We start from the raw sequence: 21,432 nt of genomic DNA, 5'->3' as shown, positions 1-21,432 counted from the left end.
TGTGCTATAGAGACAGGAGAGCAGGAGTCCCTCATGTCTGTGTGTGCTATACAGACAGGAGAGCAGGAATCCTTCATGTCTGTGTGTGCTATATAGACAGGAGAGCAGGAGTCCCTCATGTCTGTGTGTACTATACAGACAGGAGAGCAGGAGTCCCTCATGTCTGTGTGTACTATACAGACAGGAGAGCAGGAATCCCTCATGTCTGTGTGTGCTATACAGACAGGAGAGCAGGAATCCCTCATGTCTGTGTGTGCTATACAGACAGGAGAGCAGGAATCCCTCATGTCTGTGTGTGCTATACAGACAGGAGAGCAGGAGTCCCTCATGTCTGTGTGTGCTATATAGACAGGAGAGCAGGAGTCCCTCATGTCTGTGTGTACTATACAGACAGGAGAGCAGGAATCCCTCATGTCTGTGTGTGCTATACAGACAGGAGAGCAGGAGTCCCTCATGTCTGTGTGTGCTATACAGACAGGAGAGCAGGAGTCCCTCATGTCTGTGTGTGCTATACAGACAGGAGAGCAGGAATCCCTCATGTCTGTGTGTGCTATACAGACAGGAGAGCAGGAATCCCTCATGTCTGTGTGTGCTATAGAGACAGGAGAGCAGGAATCCCTCATGTCTGTGTGTGCTATAGAGACAGGAGAGCAGGAGTCCCTCATGTCTGTGTGTGCTATAGAGACAGGAGAGCAGGAGTCCCTCATGTCTGTGTGTGCTATACAGACAGGAGAGCAGGAGTCCCTCATGTCTGTGTGTGCTATACAGACAGGAGAGCAGGAATCCCTCGTGTCTGTGTGTGCTATACAGACAGGAGAGCAGGAATCCCTCATGTCTGTGTGTGCTATATAGACAGGAGAGCAGGAATCCCACATGTCTGTGTGTGCTATACAGACAGGAGAGCAGGAGTCCCTCATGTCTGTGTGTGCTATAGAGACAGGAGAGCAGGAGTCCCTCATGTCTGTGTGTGCTATACAGACAGGAGAGCAGGAGTCCCTCATGTCTGTGTGTGCTATACAGACAGGAGAGCAGGAGGCCCTCATGTCTGTGTGTGCTATGTATGGGAGATATTACAGCAGGTAATCTCCACCCAGCAGCTCAGAGACAACTGAAAATTAGAAATAGAGCCTGCAGAGGGGAAAACAAGTGAAAAAATGCAGGATACAAGTCATATAATGACCACAAATAGTGTTACATTAAAATGGTTTTCAAAGACCTACATATTGATCACCTATGTGTAAGTTATCAGATAACTGGGGGTTTTACAAAATTAATAAAAACAATGGTAATATTTTTTTGCCTACAGCTCATATGCAGGCTAATGCATCTCCATGGTAACAGATTACATAAAAACATTATTTAGTTAGATCCTGTCACAATCCCATTGGTCGGGTTCCCTGCATCTTGATAATGTAAACCTGGTGAGTTATAAAAAAAAATATATTATAATTTTTTTTTAACATATTTAAACAGTAACAATAAAAAAATATATATGTTTCTGCAGGATCAGACTACACAGGGCTGGTTTGTAGTCTGTTACTATGGAAACACAATATGAAATTCTTAATTTTTAATTAAGATCTATTGCAGATTTCCTTCATTTCTTATTTTAGGTATATTGGAGCAATAAAAAAAATGGTAGTGAGATTGGACATAGCTTTTACATTCCTTAGACGTTTCTTGAAAGTACCAATCACCCAAGTAGTGGGTGAAATTTTTAAGATTTTTTTTTGTACCTTTTGCATAAATCAACTGCCAAAATCGATGATTTTTCCTAACATAAAATGTGAATTATGCACCACATCCCCTCTGCTGCGCTCGCGGGCAGAGGTTGTATTCTGGGCTGTTTTTCCTTTCCTACGCGGGTAATGTACGAGACGATGACTAATCTTTCTCCTCAAACATCGCCATTAGGGAATGCTCAGTATGTTAATTTAACATTCCTGGGTTCGGATGCAGAAAAATGTGTCCCCAGGTGTCCTCACACCCCTCTGGATCTTGGCTGGAGATATTAGGAACTGCCAAACAGACAAAATCCAACTCAAGGACTAAAGGAGCCTGTTCCTTCTTCTTGGAGTCTTGGTGCTCCCAGCACCATTGATCCACTATGTAAGAGATGAAGCAGCTGCTTTATTAAAATCAGTAATAGGTAAAGGGGCTGTACAGGATTAGAGACAGATATCTGCTCTCCAATAGAAACAGCGCCACCACTATACACAGGTTGTGGCTGGTATTGCAGCACATATCCACTAACTGTGCTAAGCTGCAATAACAAGTATGACCTGTGGACAACTATGGAAATTTGGATAATATTTCTCCATGCTCTTACTCCATAGTGGTCTTGTGGTGGGCTCCTGCATACTTCAAGATTCAGTCTGAAGAAACAGAGCTTCAGTGTTAAGCATGGGGGGCATTTGAGTTTATAAAGGAATCATTCGTTGTTTAAAACTGTGACTGTCTGAAAGAATGACTAGATCAGGATGGGTTTTCTGGCTTTGAATGTTAGGCTTCATTCAAACTTTTCGCCAATTTCACGATGCTCCACTTTTCAAAAGTGTCCGTGTTTTTAGCCAGAATTACGAATTGCAACTTTAAAAAAAAAACTTTAGTTAGGGGATTGGCGTAAAAAAGAGAAGTAATATTCCTAGACCGACATATAATATCTTATAAAAAATAGTTTGCAAATTACGGCAACGCCAGCCACAAGGAAAAGCGACTTTCTTTGTAACTTCCTATAAAAAGTTGCAATTCATATATGTGCCAGAACGCTGGCAAATAAAATTTGCAATTTCTTGCTCAAAAAAAAAAAGTGCAGTTTTTGTAATTTTTACACCACTGGGCGGAATTTAGTGGACGGGGTGTGTCTGCGTCTTCCATGTGCATTGACACACCCCCAGTGCACTTTCAATCTGATTTGCATATAGCTTCTTTGCTATGTTTTTCATGACTGGCACATCGGATCTCCACAAAATTAAGTATCATATTTTGGGGCGGATTCCCTTTAAACCACTTTATAAGTAGCCAGTGTTATGTAACGCGCCCCTCAGGCTCCTCTTGCCTTGTATAGTCCTTTGGAGCTTTTCGGGATGATGGTACTAAATGCACTGATTTATGGCGCTTTATACACATGGCCATCTGATTATTACTCTCCGAAACGCGCCGGCAGCTCACATGTCGTTCTGAACAACAGCAGGGTCACTTGAGGATTTGTTTTCCGTGGTTTTTTTTAAGTGTGAAGGGAAATACTGAGAATTACTTTCTGATCCTCCAGCCGACAGTAAAGCATCTTCCTACACACAGCAACATTTCTGCCTATTAATAACACATTTCATAGAAAGTGAAAGAAGCCTTTTCTGCGTGTTTCCGCTGGAGGAAGAAGAAAGCAGAGCAAGTAACTGAGAGTAAAAAACCTCAAAAACCTGAAGTTAAAGGGGGCAATCATGGGGCATCAGTGACCAGTTAAAGGGGGCAATCATGGGGCATCAGTGACCAGTTAAAGGGGGCAATCATGGGGCATCAGTGACCAGTTAAAGGGGGCAATCATGGGGCATCAGTGACCAGTTAAAGGGGGCAATCATGGAGCATCAGCAACCAGTCAAAGGGGGCAATCATGGAGCATCAGTGACCAGTTAAAGGGGGCAATCATGGGGCATCAGTGACCAGTCAAAGGGGGCAATCATGGTACATCAGTGACCAGTTAAAGGGGGCACTCATGAGGCATCAGCAACCAGTTAAAAGGGGCAATCATGGGGCATCAGTGACTGGTTACAGGGAGCAATCATGGGGTATCAGCGACCAGTTAAAGGTGGCAATCATGAGGTATCAGCAACGAGTTAAAGGTGGCAGTCATGGGGGATCGGCGACCAGTTAAAGGGGGCAATCATGGGGCATCAGTGACCGGTGTGAGGCAGTGACCGGGATCGTATACGAGGGACGTTATATATCCCCCAGAATGTGTACAGAGACCTATTAAATCCATTGGAGTGCATTGCAGTCACAGACACAGCTGCGTCTACAATGCAGGAATGAAGGTGAGCATTGACCTGGTCAGGCTATCTGGCTAAGGCAGATTAGTAAAACCCGACAGGGCTACAGGAAGGCAGTGGGGCGGCCTCCTCCCTCCACCCTGGGTTTTCCAGTGGCTCTTGTCACAGGTCCTTTAAAAACCCTTTAGTTTTGGGTCCTGCTAGGACCATAGCAGGAAAGCTCAGCAGGATTGAGTTTGGCTGAACCCACGCCTGGGAAGGCTCTGCACCCGTCAGACTCTGAGCGGCCCGGCGCGGCCGTTGCCCACGACAACTGTTATGGACTTGTGTTAACCCGGCTGCGAACCGGAGGACTTTCTGTTTACCTGTGAGTTTTGCTGAATAAAAGCTGCTTATGTCGGACTTGCTTGGGTCACTGCCTCAGTTACTGCACGCTGTGAACACCGCCACCCTACACCCGTTAAAGGGAGGAATCATGGGGCATCAGTGACCGGTTAAAGGAGGCAATCATGAGGCATCAGCAATGAGTTAAAGGAGGCAATCATGGGGCATCAGCGACCAATCAAAGGGGGCATTCATGAGGCATCAGTCAGCAACCAGTCAAAGGGGGCAATCATGGGGCATCCGCGATCAGTTAGAGAGCAATCATGGGGCATCAGCAACCAGTTAAAGGGGGCAATCATGGGGCATCAGCGACCAGTTAAAGGGGGTAGTTATGGGGCATCAGCGACCAGTTAAAGGGGGCAATCATGAGGCATCAGTGACCAGTTAAAGGGGGCAATCATGAGGCATCAGCGACCAGTCAAAGGGGGCAATCATGGGGCATCAGCGACCAGTCAAAGGGGGCAATCATGGGGCATCAGCGATCAGTCAAAGAGAGCAATCATGGGACATCAGCGACCAGTTAAAGGGGCCAATCATGGGGCATCAGTGACCAGTTAAAGGGGGCAATCATGGGGCATCAGTGACCAGTTAAAGGGGGCAATCATGGAGCATCAGCAACCAGTCAAAGGGGGCAATCATGGAGCATCAGTGACCAGTTAAAGGGGGCAATCATGGGGCATCAGTGACCAGTCAAAGGGGGCAATCATGGTACATCAGTGACCAGTTAAAGGGGGCACTCATGAGGCATCAGCAACCAGTTAAAAGGGGCAATCATGGGGCATCAGTGACCGGTTACAGGGAGCAATCATGGGGCATCAGCAACCAGTTAAAGGTGGCAATCATGAGGTATCAGCAACGAGTTAAAGGTGGCAGTCATGGGGGATCAGCGACCAGTTAAAGGGGGCAATCATGGGGCATCAGTGACCGGTGTGAGGCAGTGACCGGGATCGTATACGAGGGACGTTATATATCCCCCAGAATGTGTACAGAGACCTATTAAATCCATTGGAGTGCATTGCAGTCACAGACACAGCTGCGTCTACAATGCAGGAATGAAGGTGAGCATTGACCTGGTCAGGCTATCTGGCTAAGGCAGATTAGTAAAACCCGACAGGGCTACAGGAAGGCAGTGGGGCGGCCTCCTCCCTCCACCCTGGGTTTTCCAGTGGCTCTTGTCACAGGTCCTTTAAAAACCCTTTAGTTTTGGGTCCTGCTAGGACCATAGCAGGAAAGCTCAGCAGGATTGAGTTTGGCTGAACCCACGCCTGGGAAGGCTCTGCACCCGTCAGACTCTGAGCGGCCCGGCGCGGCCGTTGCCCACGACAACTGTTATGGACTTGTGTTAACCCGGCTGCGAACCGGAGGACTTTCTGTTTACCTGTGAGTTTTGCTGAATAAAAGCTGCTTATGTCGGACTTGCTTGGGTCACTGCCTCAGTTACTGCACGCTGTGAACACCGCCACCCTACACCCGTTAAAGGGAGGAATCATGGGGCATCAGTGACCGGTTAAAGGAGGCAATCATGAGGCATCAGCAATGAGTTAAAGGGGGCAATCATGGGGCATCAGCGACCAATCAAAGGGGGCATTCATGAGGCATCAGTCAGCAACCAGTCAAAGGGGGCAATCATGGGGCATCAGCAACCAGTCAAAGGGGGCAATCATGGGGCATCAGCGATCAGTTAGAGAGCAATCATGGGGCATCAGCAACCAGTTAAAGGGGGCAATCATGGGGCATCAGCGACCAGTTAAAGGGGGCAATCATGAGGCATCAGTGACCAGTTAAAGGGGGCAATCATGGGGCATCAGCGACCAGTCAAAGGGGGCAATCATGGGGCATCAGCGACCAGTTAAAGGGGGCAATCATGGGGCATCAGCGACCAGTTAAAAGGGGTAGTCCTGGGGCATCAGTGACCAGTTAAAGGGGGCAATCATGGGGCATCAGCGACCAGTTAAAGGGGGCATCAGCAACCAGTTAAAGGGGGCAGTCATGGGGCACCAGCGACCAGTCAAAGGGGGCAATCATGGGGCATCAGCGATCAGTTAAAGGGAGCAATCATGGGGCATCAGCGACCAGTTTAAGGGAGCAATCATGGGGCATCATCGACCAGTTAAAGGAGGCAATCATGGGGCATCAGCGACCAGTTAAAGGGGGCAGTCATGGGGCACCAGCGACCAGTCACCTTTGAAAAAGTAAAAAACAAATGCACAAACCAATTCTCTGACGTTGGGAGATTTGGGCAACTGTATGAAGTCAAGAAAATGGCTGCTGATACTTTACCTGCAACTAATAAATCATGTATATATAGTGCAACATGTTTCACAGCACTTTTCTTTACGGGCAGTAACAGAAGAGCAAATTCATTGATCAAACAATGAAAATGAGCCATTCCCTGTCCCCAGGAGCTTACAATCTGCATGGAAAGGGTGGAGGAACACAATCGGTCCATGGGTCTGTTTTGTACAAGGGATGCGCCATTGTGTTGGCAAAGTCAGGATATGATCCAATATCGATATAAATTTCAGAGTGATGCATTGTGGGTAGCTAGTGGGGTGGAGATGCACTATATAGATAAAAGTATGTGCCCCCCCACATTCCACCTCCCCATTATTCACCCAGACTCCTCCATCAGACGCTGATAGAGAAGTGCGATCCGTCACTGCACAGAACACGTCTCCTCCAGAGTCCAGTGGTGGCGGCTTTACACCACTCCCTCCGTCGCTCGGCATTGTGCTTGGTGATGTACGGCTTTTATGGAGTCAGCAGAGCGGTGGTGACTTTTTTGCCCTCTGCTCCTCGGCACTCGGTGTTGCTCAGCACCCAAGTGGATTGGTTGATGGAGAGTGAAAATGTATGATGGTGCAGTATTACGGAGAGGTTTTTTTCCTTTACAATGTTACATCTGTATGACTGTTTCTGGCACTTTTTAGTAATATGTGATTAGGCTGCGCTGCCTTATTTCTGTGGTGGTAGAAAACTTTTCCCAATGGCACATGTACTTGTAAAACTCTCGACTGCCTTTTGCCTTTATTAGTAAGAGATAGATCAGCCGGCTCCGATCCTGACAATAACAACTGTATACAGATTGCCCCCTAGTGGCGGTAACAGGCAGTCAACTAGTTAATGAGCCTCAATATTAAATTTAGACTGTCTGCCAGAGGGGTGCTTCATCTTTAAAAAAAAAAAAAAAGCAGCCATGATTTTTAAATCTAATGAAACCCCTTTAAGTCACTTTAAGACGAATGCTAGGACCTTCCCCATCTCACTGTGAGAGTATCCAGTGTTGTATTTCATAATTATTCCATTTTTTTTTTAGCCCCCCGTAATTAACAGAAACCTTATACACATGACATATGAACTATGGTAACGTAAAATATAGCATTTATTAGAGAATTGGATAAAATACATATACAAAATACATATCTGGACAAAGGAAAAAGAACATACATAAAAAGGTCAGACTCAGGGGAATACAAGCAGTATGTGGATCAATAAAACATCCCTGCACTGCCCTATTGCAAAGGTGCTGTGGATAGCTTAATATCAGCAAATCTATACCTCAAAGTGCAGTTAGTTATATGGAATTACTGCTTAGCACAGAGAGAGAAAATATCAGACCAATATCTATATAAAGTGCTACGTGCCAATGCTCCATACTGATTATACTCTCAAAGCAACAGTATACATGTTATCTTATGGGAGATTATTGGTAAATATCTCTAACATCCCACCTATCAAAGTGAAAAAACCTTGCACAATATTGAGATATCCTCGTCAAAGCCAGCGGCGAAACGCGCGTCGGACCTGGTCAGCACACAGGGGTGAGCTCAAATTATCATTATACATCCTTATTGCATGCCTTGATTGGACTTCTCAATATTGTGCAAGGTTTTTTCACTTTGAGGTATAGATTTGCTGATATTAAGCTATCCACAGCACCTTTGCAATAGGGCAGTGCAGGGATGTTTTATTGATCCACATACTGCTTGTATTCCCCTGAGTCTGACCTTTTTATGTATGTTCTTTTTCCTTTGTCCAGATATGTATTTTGTATATGTATTTTATCCAATTCTCTAATAAATGCTATATTTTACGTTACCATAGTTCATATGTCATGTGTATAAGGTTTCTATTAATATGGTGGGCATATGAACATTATTATTGTGCGTGCACTAATAGTGTTGTCCTCCGTAATTAACAGCCAAACTACAATTATATAATGATGCTGCAGTGTAAAGCATGGCAAACATTATTTAGAAGTGAGCATCACTGTATACGGTCACTTTTTTTTGTGTAAAATGAGCTGTAATTTTTTTTATGATGGGTTAAATGCCAAAAAACATATATTTATATTTATGCCATTTACAAGTCACCATAGATTAAGAATTCACAGTATTGTAAAGGTAATTAAAAATATAAGGATACCAAGTATGATTATGTTATTTATTGTTTTGTGATTTTTTTTAAAAAAAGTATAAAATATGTGATCAGGTGAATTGTTTTTGATCTGTAATTTTTTCCCCACAGAAAATTATTAATAAATATCAACTTTTTTTTAAATTTCCCAATAATGCACTTGTATGTAGAGATATCTGTATATACCAGTGCAATATACCTAGAAAGAGCGTAAGACAGAAAAAAATCTTCTGGCTCACTGTTAGGCTATGTTCACATATTGCGTTTTTTCAGCTTTTTTTTCTGCAGCAAAACCTGATCTGTTGACAGGAAAGAAGCTTCTTCAAAAACGCAGGTTTTGGTGCGTTTTACACGATCCCAAAGTTTAGCTTTTCTTCCAGCATAGAAGCATGAACACAAGTCACCACTGCAAGACATACAGTACAGACCAAAAGTTTGGACACACCTTCTCATTTAAAGATTTTTCTGTATTTTCATGACTTTGAAAATTGTACATTCACACTGAAGGCGTCAAAACTATGAATTAACACATGTGGAATTATATACTTAACAAAAAAGTGTGAAACAACTGAAAATATGTCTTATATTCTAGGTTCTTCAAAGTAGCCACCTTTTGCTTTGATGCCTGCTTTGCACACTCTTGGCATTCTCTTGATGAGCTTCAAGAGGTAGTCACCGGAAATGGTTTTCACTTCATCGGTGTGCCCTGTCAGGTTTAATAAGTGGGATCTCTTGCCTTATAAATGGGGTTGGGACCATCAGTTGTGTTGTGCAGAAGTCTGGTGGATACACAGCTGATAGTCCTACTGAATAGACTGTTAGAATTTGTATTATGGCAAGAAAAAAGCAGCTAAGTAAAGAAAAACGAGTGGCCTTCATTACTTTAAGAAATGAAGGTCAGTCAGTCCGAAAAATTGGGCAGACTTTGAAAGTGTCCCCAAGTGCAGTTGCAAAAACCATCAAGCGCTACAAAGAAACTGGCTCACATGAGGACCGCCCCAGGAAAGGAAGACCAAGAGTCCCCTCTGCTTCTGAGGATAAGTTTATCCGAGTCACCAGCCTCAGAAATCGCAGGTTAACAGCAGCTCAGATTAGAGACCAGGTCAATGCCACACAGAGTTCTAGCAGCAGACACATCTCTACAACAACTGTTAAGAGGAGACTTTGTGCAGCAGGCCTTCATGGTAAAATAGCTGCTAGGAAACCACTGCTAAGGACAGGCAACAAGCAGAAGAGACTTGTTTGGGCTAAAGAACACAAGGAATGGACATTAGACCAGTGGAAATCTGTGCTTTGGTCTGATGAGTCCAAATTTGAGATCTTTGGTTCCAACCACCGTGTCTTTGTGCAACACAGAAAAGGTGAACGGATGGACTCTACATGCCTGGTTCCCACCGTGAAGCATGGAGGAGGAGGTGTGATGGTGTGGGGGTGCTTTGCTGGTGACACTGTTGGGGATTTATTCAAAATTGAAGGCATACTGAACCAGCATGGCTACCATAGCATCTTGCAGTGTCATGCTATTCCATCCGGTTTGCGTTTAGTTGGACCATCATTTATTTTTCAACAGGACAATGACCCCAAACACACCTCCAGGCTGTGTAAGGGCTATTTGACCAAGAGGGAGAGTGATGGGGTGCTACGCCAGATGACCTGGCCTCCACAGTCACCAGACCTGAACCCAATCGAGATGGTTTGGGGTGAGCTGGACTGCAGTGTGAAGGCAAAAGGGCCAACAAGTGCTAAGCATCTCTGGGAACTCCTTCAAGATTGTTGGAAAACCATTTCCGGTGACTACCTCTTGAAGCTCATCAAGAGAATGCCAAGAGTGTGCAAAGCAGTCATCAAAGCAAAAGGTGGCTACTTTGAAGAACCTAGAATATAAGACATATTTTCAGTTGTTTCACACTTTTTTGTTAAGTATATAATTCCACATGTGTTAATTCATAGTTTTGATGCCTTCAGTGTGAATGTACAATTTTCATAGTCATGAAAATACAGAAAAATCTTTAAATGAGAAGGTGTGTCCAAACTTTTGGTCTGTACTGTATGTGAAACCATATTAACCAGAATTTCAAATGTAAAAGTGGGGGAAGGTGAATTGTGCATGCATAGTTTACCTAAGACACTGGCAGTGCATTGAGTTTGTAGGACACTTTACTTTCACACTATGGTCTGTCATTCAGTTGCTCAGAGATTGTTCAATTTCACACCTCCCTGGGCCACAGGTATTGTTCAGTCTCACACATTTGTCAACCAATGTTTACTGTGTACACATCACTAATTTAATTAAACTGTTCTAATCCAAACTGCCATCTCAGTGACCAAGACAAGATGGTAAAATCACAAAAATAAATGAGTTTCACATACTGCTGTACTTTCTCTTTCTAAAAATGCAGCAAAACCTGATAGCCATGTACACACTAGGCTTTTTTTCAGCGTTTTTTCACTACCCGTTACTTTCAATGGCTGAAAAATGATGAAAAAACGTTGAAAGAAGTGACATGCTCTATTGTGCAAAAAAACATGCAAAGCACAAAATACTGATGAAACAAAAGTCAAGGTGTGTGCATGAGATTTCTGGAATCTCATAGACTTTGCTGGTACTGTAAAACGCAGCTGAAACTTTGCATAAAAAAACGCATTTTAAAAAAACACTGAAAAAAACGCAATGTGTGAACATAGCCTTAGAGTTTCTGTCCATCAAAGACATGATAAAAAATAATTACATTTATTAATTAATGAAATAAGCACATTCAGAGTGTCAGGGAGATAAAAGATGTGACGGGGCCCTCTTCTCCATGGGTCTTTGAGCAACTAAAACTTGTGACATCTTCCTAATATTTTTTAGAACTTCTCATCTCAAGTATTAATCCTGAATTGTTAGTTAAAGGGTATTCATTGAAATCTAACATAGCATGTGACTGGTTTGTACAGTTGAGCTGTAGCAATACGAGACGAGTATTTAGCAATGCTTACAGACTCCTTACAGTTAATTGATAGTTCCCCTTTAAATTACATAATTATTAGTGATGCTAATCATGTGTCATATCTAAAGACTTGTGCAAATATTTGCTATCTCCCAGATTATTATAAGGAGGTTGTCGAAGATCAAGATATTGATGATCTTTTCTCAGGATTGGTAACCAATATCACCATCGACTCTTGGCACCCCCACCATCGACTCTTGGCACCCCCACCATCGACTCCCGGCACCCTCACCATCGACTCCCGGCTCCCTCACCATCGACTCTTGGTACCCCCACCAATCAAATGTTTTCTGGACACACAGGGTGGACGTTCTCGGGTACTGTAGATTTGTTCTCATTGAAGTGAATATGATGTGAGTTGCGGTACCCAAAAACATCTACTGCACAGTGTACGGCTCTGCACATCGTTACTTCTGGCTTTGTGGACCTAAAATCAGCTGATCGGTGGAGGTGCAGGGATGTTGGACCCCCACTGATCTTACATTAATGACCTATCCAATGGATACAACATTAATATCTAAGTTGGTGTGTCATGGCAAAATTCTAAGAATCAGCCGAGCGGAGCGGAAGATTCCCAGTTCTCAGATCATCTCAGATTGTGCCCTTGAAACTGGTGTCACAATCTTTTTTAAAAATGAAAATGAGTAATCTTGTAATTGTCACACCGGCAATTTGGAATTTTTTAGTCTCAGACTTCCTGATGTATCAAGAAATACACATATACATTAGCAGCAATGAAAAGACCCCGACGCTATTTTTTGTATCGAAGCATCTAATGAGTGGGTGTAAAGGTCATTGTGAAAGGAGCTGTGATATCACCAATTGTGAATGGTGGATCCTGTGTTATCTACTATATATAGAGGTGTTATCAGTCATTGTACAGGAGGAGGAGGTGAGCTGTGACATCACCTATTGTGAATGGTGGATCCTGTGTTATCTACTATATATAGAGGTGTTATCAGTCATTGTACAGGAGGAGGAGGTGAGCTGTGACATCACCTATTGTGAATGGTGGATCCTGTGCTATCTACTGTATATAGAGATGGTATCAGTCATTGTACAGGAGGGGGAGGAGGTGAGCTGTGACATCACCTATTGTGAATGGTGGATCCTGTGCTATCTACTGTATATAGAGATGTTATCAGTCATTGTTCAGGTGGAGGAGGAGGTGAGCTGTGATATCACCTATTGTGAATGGTGGATCCTCTGTTATCTACTGTATATAGAGGTGTTATCAGTCATTGTACAGGAGGGGGAGGAGGAGGTGAGCTGTGACATCACCTATTGTGAATGGTGGATCCTGTGTTATCTACTGTATATAGAGGTGTTATCAGTCATTGTACAGGAGGGGGAGGAGGAGGTGAGCTGTGACATCACCTATTGTGAAAGGTGGATCCTGTGTTATCTACTGTATATAGAGGTGTTATCAGTCATTGTACAGGAGGAGGAGGTGAGCTGTGACATCACCTATTGTGAAAGGTGGATCCTGTGTTATCTACTGTATATAGGGGTGTTATCAGTCATTGTACAGGAGGAGGAGGACGTGAGCTGTGATATTACCTATTGTGAATGGTGGATCCTGTGCTATCTACTGTATATAGAGATGTTATCAGTCATTGTACAGGAGGGGGAGGAGGTGAGCTGTGACATCACCTATTGTGAATGGTGGATCCTGTGCTATCTACTGTATATAGAGATGTTATCAGTCATTGTACAGGTGGAGGAGGAGGTGAGCTGTGATATCACCTATTGTGAATGGTGGATCCTGTGTTATCTACTGTATATAGAGGTGTTATCAGTCATTGTACAGGAGGGGGGAGGTGGTGAATTGGGACATCCCCTATTGTGAATGGTGGATCACGAGTTATCAGCTATGTATCAAGGTGTCATCAGTCATTATGATCCTGCCTGTAATGATAAGGAAACCGTTGAAAACTCTTCCTGAAAGGGCAGAAAGTATAAATGTAAAATAACCCCAGTGGCCAGTGTGAAAATAACAAGATTACTAATTGTTTTTATTTTTTTTATTCAATTCCACTCAAATGTATCCTCTCATCTCTGGTTGGATGCTTTTCTCACAACAATCATTGTGAGTTATAAATAATCTAGTGATGGGGAATGGACATTGAGAACGGTTAAACTTGATGGACCTATGTCTTCTTTCATCCTATGTAACTAAACAACGGGGTACCCAAAAGAAGCAGGGAATGTCTTCCGTTGTGCGGGGCATCTTCCGGTGTGCGGGGCGCGTGCAGTAATTTAAAAAAATGCATCGGAAATGGTTGTTCTACTACAAATGTTGTTCGACCGCCCAAACTGATTCAAATGTAAGGAAAATTTGTCAAGACATTATGGAAGATCGACGTGGAACCATTGATGAACTCGTAGAGTCGACTGGGATTTTATGGCGTTCTTGTCAGTGAATTTTAAAGGAGGAATTGGGCACGAAACAAGCTGCAGCAAAATTTTGTGCCTTGCGACAACCATTTCCGATGCTTTTTCCAAAACTTCATGACCTCATTTTTTTCTTGTTAATCAGCCGTCACAAAATATCCCAAAAATTGATCAATTTGTTAAAAAAAATAAATCAATAGAGCCAAATGCAACGTTCCACAAAAATGTAATGTGAGATACTGACTAGGGTTCCACGAACACTCACTTAGAGGCGGAAGCCTGGGCTACAAGCGCCCCAACCTCCAGAAGACGATTCATGTTTCTTTTGGATACCCCTAAGTAGGTAGGAATTTTCCAAAACGGGGAACTCCTTTAATGCCGACACTTTTGAAAGTAACATTGACTGAGCTGCATTAATCGGCTACGTAAGTGCTTCAGGGAGGACAAATAATCAGCCGAAATGTGTCTGCTGAGCGCTGCTCGCTGGTCTTACTCTGGAAATGATTTCTATGTATTCTTATCTACTCACTTGAGAGGACGCCGGCAAATATTGGTTTGGTTCCCATAGTGAGAGGGGTGGACTTTGTCAGGCGACACGATAACCTCTTTGGCTATTTCGACTTATTCACAAGAAATCAATTTTACTAAATGACCTTGAAGTGGTGCTGATTTGTTACTCTTTTTGTTTTAGGTTTTTATCTTAATATTGTTTTATTGGAAGGATATGACTTTGCAAAAAGGGAAAAATTGTAGATGATGTGAAGTTATTATTAATTTTATAGCACCACCATATACGTCTCTGGCAGGAATCAAACCCAGTACCTCAACATATTTAAAATATTAAAAGTTAAACAAAAATAAACCCTAAAATTTCAAACTATCCCTTTTTCTCGATCCAGAAATTTAAAAAAATGTACGGTATATGGTTTTGTCAGGTTTGTAAAAGTCAAATTTTTTAAAATCTAAAAATTATTTAACCCATATAGGCATTGGTGTAAAGAAAACCAAAATGAATAAGCCAGAATTGCAGTTTTTCGTTCACTTTACCACACAAAAAAAACTAGAAAGCAATCAAGAGGTCATATGTACCCCAATATAGTAAAAACATCAGCCCACCCTACAAAAAAAGAGCCCTCACACAGGTGTTTCCACAGACAGATAAAAAAGATCTGGCTCTTTAAAAAGGGTGGCACAAAAGAAATCATTAAAAAAAAGTAAACTATATGTACATTATATTTATTTATATATATATATATATATATATATATATATAAAATATAATTATAGGTAATTATGAAATAACCCATTTTTCAAGGTATGATACAGTAATATAAAATTCCATGAGTTTATTAATCAAAGTATTAAAAAACAAATGAATAAAAATAGGTATCTAATAGGGAATGCCTCAAAAAGGGATACACAATAAGCCCAGCATAAAATATGAAGTGGTCAAGTAGGTACATAGCATAGTGTCAAAATAATAGGAGGTGAAATCATTAGTGTTTATTAGTAAAGTACTATAATCCACCTCTAAGACGCCTGCCAAGATCCTAGATAACCCTCAACAACCATGCCCAAGGTGTAAAATAATATAAATACAAGTTGGTATGATTACCTAATACTGCAATGGTCACCAGAGCACAGGAAATGACGGGCATTGTGCCCCTTCACCTGACGCGCGTTTCGCTTTGCTTCTTCCAGGGGTGAGGCGCTTAAATGTCACAATCTGCTAATAAAATACCAGAATAATATAAATAGAAAATTATTTGGATGGTATATATTTTTTTTTTTCATGGGAACTGAGATATGTAAACATTTACGGCTGAGCTGTGGGCACTGTAGTGCTGCAGTGTGGTACTTTTGTATTAGAACAGCTTCACACTTCCGATATTCACAGTCCAAGTAGTGACTGTGATATCCTGACCAATCGTGGGACTCCTGACCCGAAACTCAACAGCCTCTTACATGCCTATGGACATCATTTTCCGTACTTTGATTGTGAATGGGGAACATGTGAAACCAGCCTTAGGCTATGGTTTAACCTTGTTTAGGTAAACACGTCAGGCATATGTCCCAGGAGATCTTTGGGCCCAAGTGTAATGCCTCCTCACCGTACAGAGGCCACAGGTATATTTATTACTCCTGTCATATTCCTCCAACATATGGACCAAATAACCTTCTCTTTGTTACTTTTCAGGTGGTGACATTATGGTACAGAGCACCCGAAGTTCTCCTCCAGTCCAGCTATGCCACGCCCGTGGACCTTTGGAGCGTTGGATGTATATTTGCAGAAATGTTTCGACGAAAGTAAGATTAATTTATAACCTGTTAAAATAAATCCTATCTTTTACTAAGTGTACTTACCGTGGCGTGTTGAGAACTTAAAGGGGTTGTGTAGCATCTCTCTATTCCACCCAATCTACACATCGAGCAGGATATCCAATTCGACATCCACATAATATTATGGAACCCAACCAGGATGCTTACTGAGCGTCTGACTGTCGCCTGCTTGGCTTATGGCAGCATCTGATTTGATGTCAGATTGGGCGGAAAAAAAACAATGCAACCCTTTAAACCCCATAATGATGACAGTTATATATATAACAGGTGAACCCCCTCCATACTTGGTGGGTGCCAGCTGTGTTATACAGCCGGCACCTTACTCTAACAGCAACGATTGGAGCTAGCTCCGATAGCTGCTGTTTAACCGTTTAGATGCGACTGTCAATCTCTGACCGTGGCATTTAAATGGGTTGAAATGGTGTCTGCTTCTGATCGGGCACCCATCCACCCCACTCCCCCACGCGGTACTATAGGCCCCCGTCACTGCCATCCTGGTACTAATATGAAACTATGACTGTGATTGGGTTCCATAGGAGATTTGTTATTTATACTATAATATTGCAGTATATAATGCAAATGACCGCAGGTTCAAGTTCCATAAGGGGTCTATAAAAAAAATGTAAAAACTAGTTTCAAAATGTAAAACAAAAACACTAAAAACTAAAAAAAGGTTTAAATCACTCCCGTGTTCTCAATAAAAAAAAAAAAAGACTAAAGAAAAGTAAGCATATTCGGTCTCAAAGCGTCTATATAACTGCAATATATAAAATTAATTTACCTATATGATAAATACTATGGAGGAAAAAAAAATCAAATTGCTGATTTTCAGTCTCAAGATGTCATCTAATCAAATGCAATAAAAAGCGATGAATATGTTATATGTTCCCCAAAATAATATCACTAAACACGATCAGATCTCCATGCAAAACATAAGCTCAGACACGATTCCATAGTCAGAAAAGGATCAGAAGGATGATTAGTCTGATGCATCTAACAGGAAACCATGTGCTGTGTGTGCCAGCGCTGGGGTCCGTGGACTGACTTATAGTCTGCATGAAATTAAAGGCATAAAGAGACCTTGAAGGGGGGGGCATTATACATTGGGGTGGGGTGCAAAAAAAAAGTTAATTTTGGAGCGATCCTGGTTTTAGTAAAAACTTGCAATTTTTTTCAATTGTGGAGAATTGTCGCCACACAAATTTACTAGAATTTACGCAATTACATAATCTGCACCAGCTCGTAACACGTGCCTCTTAGTAAATGTGGTGCATCTTTCTCCAGAAAGCTTTTATGAAAGACTGGAGTATAAAAAACTATTTTTTGTAAATTTACACCCCCCTACCCCTTGACACCCACCATTATCTATATCTAATTTACTCCTAAGTTTCTTTGGACCTGACCGATGTTTTCTCAGCATCAGCAGTTGTTTGATTGACAGCCGTTGTAAAACGCAGTAACAGCATTAATCTGTGGTCGGCTTTTGCTGTAACAGTAGGGACCTGGCAACACAAATGTGGTTTTCTTCCCAGCGTTCATCCTTGCCAGGCGTCCAGTACGGGCTCCGCGCTGCGGTGAGATCAGCCTGTGGCAGTGAAGAGGGAAATACGAGGAAGTCTGTGACTGCAAACCAGAGCTTTGTGCGAAAAACGCGTGGGGTGGCGGCCAGACTGACAGGAGGGGAATAGAAGATTTATGCTCCATTATTGAGGTTAAGGAACATGATTTACATTCGAGTCCAGGAAATTAGGATTTTCTGTATTTTCCTGGAATCTGTGACCTAAAACTGCACAAGGGAGTATTGAGAAGGTATAAGTAGCAGTTAGGTAAATCACAGCTGGATTAGTTATCTGTATCGAATATACACAATATAGAGAAAAGTACTGGGACACATCTTTATCATGGAAATCAGATTTCTCCTTTAGTCTCATTGTCCCCAGTGTATAATATCCGGCCAAATTGTCTACAGTGTACAATTTATAGCATGCGGCCCCTCGACCCCAGTGTATAACATCCGGCCGCTTTACCCCCAGTGTATAACATCCTTCCCCATTGCCCCCAGTGTATAACACCCAGCCCCCCACCTCCGGTATATAACATCTGGAATCATGGAAATCAGATTTCTCCTTTAGCCCCATTGTCCCCAGTGTATAACATCCAGCCCCATTGTCCCCAGTGTATAACATCCGGCCCCTTGACCCCAGTGTATAACATCCGGCCGCATTACCTCCAGTGTATAACATCCGGCCCCATTCCCCCAGTGTATAACGTCTGCCCCCTCTCGACCAGTATATAACATCCGGCCCCTCGCGACCAGTATATAACATCCGGCCACTCGCGACCAGTATATAACATCCGGCCCCTCGCGACCAGTATATAACATCTGGCCCCTCGCGACCAGTATATAACTTCCGGCCCCATTGCCCCCAGAGTATAACATCCAGCCCCCCACCTCCAGTGTATAACATCCGGTCCCTTGCCTCCTGTGTGTAACATCCAGCCCCATTGTCCCCAGTGTATAACATCTGACCCCATTGCCCCCAGTGTATAACATCCGGCCACATTGCCCCCGGTGTATAACATCCGGCCACATTGCCACCAGTGTATAACATCTGGCCACATTTCCCCCAGTGTATAACATTCGGCCCCATTGCCCCCAGTGTATAACATCCGGCCACATTGTCCCCAGGTGTATAACATCCGGCCTCCAGTGTATAACATCCGGCCACATTGCCCCCAGTGTATAACATCCGGCCACATTGCCCCAGTGTATAACATCCGGCCACATTGCCCCCAGTGTATAACATCCAGCCACATTGCCCCCAGTGTATAACATCCGGCCACATTGCCCCCAGTGTATAACATCCATCCACATTGCCCCCAGTGTATAACATCCAGCCACATTGCCCCCAGTGTATAACATCTGGCCCCATTGCCCCCAGTGTATAACATCCGGCCACATTGCCCCCAGTGTATAACATCCGGCCACATTGCCCCCAGTGTATAACATCCGGCCACATTGCCCCCAGTGTCTAACATCCGGCCACATTGCCCCCAGTGTCTAACATCCGGCCACATTGCCCCCAGTGTATAACATCCGGCCACATTGCCCCCAGTGTATAACATCCGGCCACATTGCCCCCAGTGTATAACATCCGGCCACATTGCCCCCAGTGTATAACATCCGGCCACATTGCCCCAGTGTATAACATCCGGCCACATTGCCCCCAGTGTATAACATCCGGCCACATTGCCCCAGTGTATAACATCCATCCACATTGCCCCAGTGTATAACATCCATTCACATTGCCCCCAGTGTATAACATCTGGCCCCATTGCCCCCAGTGTATAACATCCGGCCACATTGCCCCCAGTGTATAACATCCGGCCACATTGCCCCCAGTGTATAACATCCGGCCACATTGCCCCCAGTGTATAACATCCGGCCACATTGCCCCCAGTGTATAACATCCGGCCACATTGCCCCCAGTGTATAACATCCGGCCACATTGCCCCCAGTGTATAACATCCGGCCACATTGCCCCCAGTGTATAACTTCCGGACCCCTTGCCCCTGATGTATATCTGGCCCCATTGCCCCCAGTGTATTGCATCCAAACCCATTGCTCCCAGTGTATAACATCCAGCTTCTTGTCCCCTAGTGTATAACATCCGGCCCCTCATCCCCCAGTGTATAACATCCGGCCCCTCGTCCCCCGCCTTTACTAACATGACACAATAGCTGGTGGTAAAGAGTTCACTGACACCAGCTTTCTTCCCTCCTAAATATTCCCCCATCACCTGTGGGTGATATTTAGAAGTGGAAGGAACCTCAGCCACGAAGTAACTCTACAGAGCGGGGGGCCGAGTGCTGAGGAGCAGAGGGCAGAAAAGTCACCAATGCTCTGCTGACCCTCCTCTGGTATCAGCACAAACACTGCGCCCCCGCCGGGAGCTTCATGGCCTCTGCATTCAGCCGTACATCACTAAGCACAATGCCGAGCTGTGTTAGGTACGAATATGAGCCGCATATCCAGACCAAGTGTTGGTCTCCTAACCCGAACTTAGCAGCCTTGAAGGCATAAAACCAACAGACGGTACAGCCATTGCTGCCCGTACTTGGACCGTGAGCATTTGAAACCGACCTTAGGTTTGATAATTGAGGCCATTTTCTAAAAGTGTGCTTGTTGCTGTGTTTGTTGCTATGGCAGCAGCTTAGTTTTAATTTCTTATTGTTCTGGCAAAATTAAAACTGCTGTAATTGGTTGCTGTGGACAACAAAGACAATTTTTCTTTATAGACAGTTTTTATAAATCTGCTTCACTGTATGTAGAAGAATGGATTTCGTTACTTGACCTAAGAGCTGGGCCTCATTTATCACATCTGTCTTTGTAGCCCATAACAACCAATCACAGCACAGCTTTCATTTTTCCAGAACAGTATAAGGAATAAAAGCTGAGTTCTGATTGGTTGCTAAGGGAAACAGGAGCAATTTCTCTATTAGATACTGTAGCTTTGATAACTAAGGCCCAATTGTCTAGTTACTCATGACTAGAGATGAGCGTTGTTCTACTCGAACTGTTCGCCAATCTCAAATTCGAGCTGTTTTGGGCGGTGTTCGAGCCGTTCGGCGAACACGAACAATTTGAGAAAAATTCGGCTGTTCGAGGTTATGTTCGATAACTGTTCGTGCACCAAAATCATAACTGGATTTTTTCTCAGTAATGATGAAAATTAATGTTAATACGCAGTTTGAGTGTACAGCAGGGTGGGGGGAGGGGCAGGGGATGGATCTCTGCAGGAACAATGAAGATCTCCATTTTTTTTTCTCTTTCCCGCATTTGCAGTGGGGAGGTGCAATCTGTCAGCCTATCAGCAGCGCACACACGGAGCGAAGTGCTTTTTTTCACACAAGCAAGGGCA

At 43.5% G+C, this 21,432-nt stretch overlaps 1 protein-coding gene across 1 annotated transcript in view; it reads left to right on the top strand.

The window, feature by feature from the left end:
• CDK6 (cyclin dependent kinase 6) overlaps positions 1 to 21,432 on the top strand; it is a 186,604-nt gene that overhangs the window by 126,838 nt on the left and 38,334 nt on the right. The window contains exon 5 of the mRNA XM_073677376.1: positions 16,368 to 16,477. Coding sequence (XP_073533477.1) covers positions 16,368 to 16,477 — 110 coding nt within the window. The remainder of the gene's footprint in view (positions 1 to 16,367; positions 16,478 to 21,432) is intronic.

This window comes from Phyllobates terribilis, unplaced genomic scaffold (assembly GCF_046119375.1).
Source record: "Phyllobates terribilis strain yellow unplaced genomic scaffold, ASM4611937v1 Scaffold_4__5_contigs__length_816908805, whole genome shotgun sequence".
Classification (NCBI taxonomy): domain Eukaryota; kingdom Metazoa; phylum Chordata; class Amphibia; order Anura; family Dendrobatidae; genus Phyllobates; species Phyllobates terribilis.
Note: the sequence above shows the minus strand (reverse complement) of the source record. Positions and strands in the feature narration are given on the sequence as shown.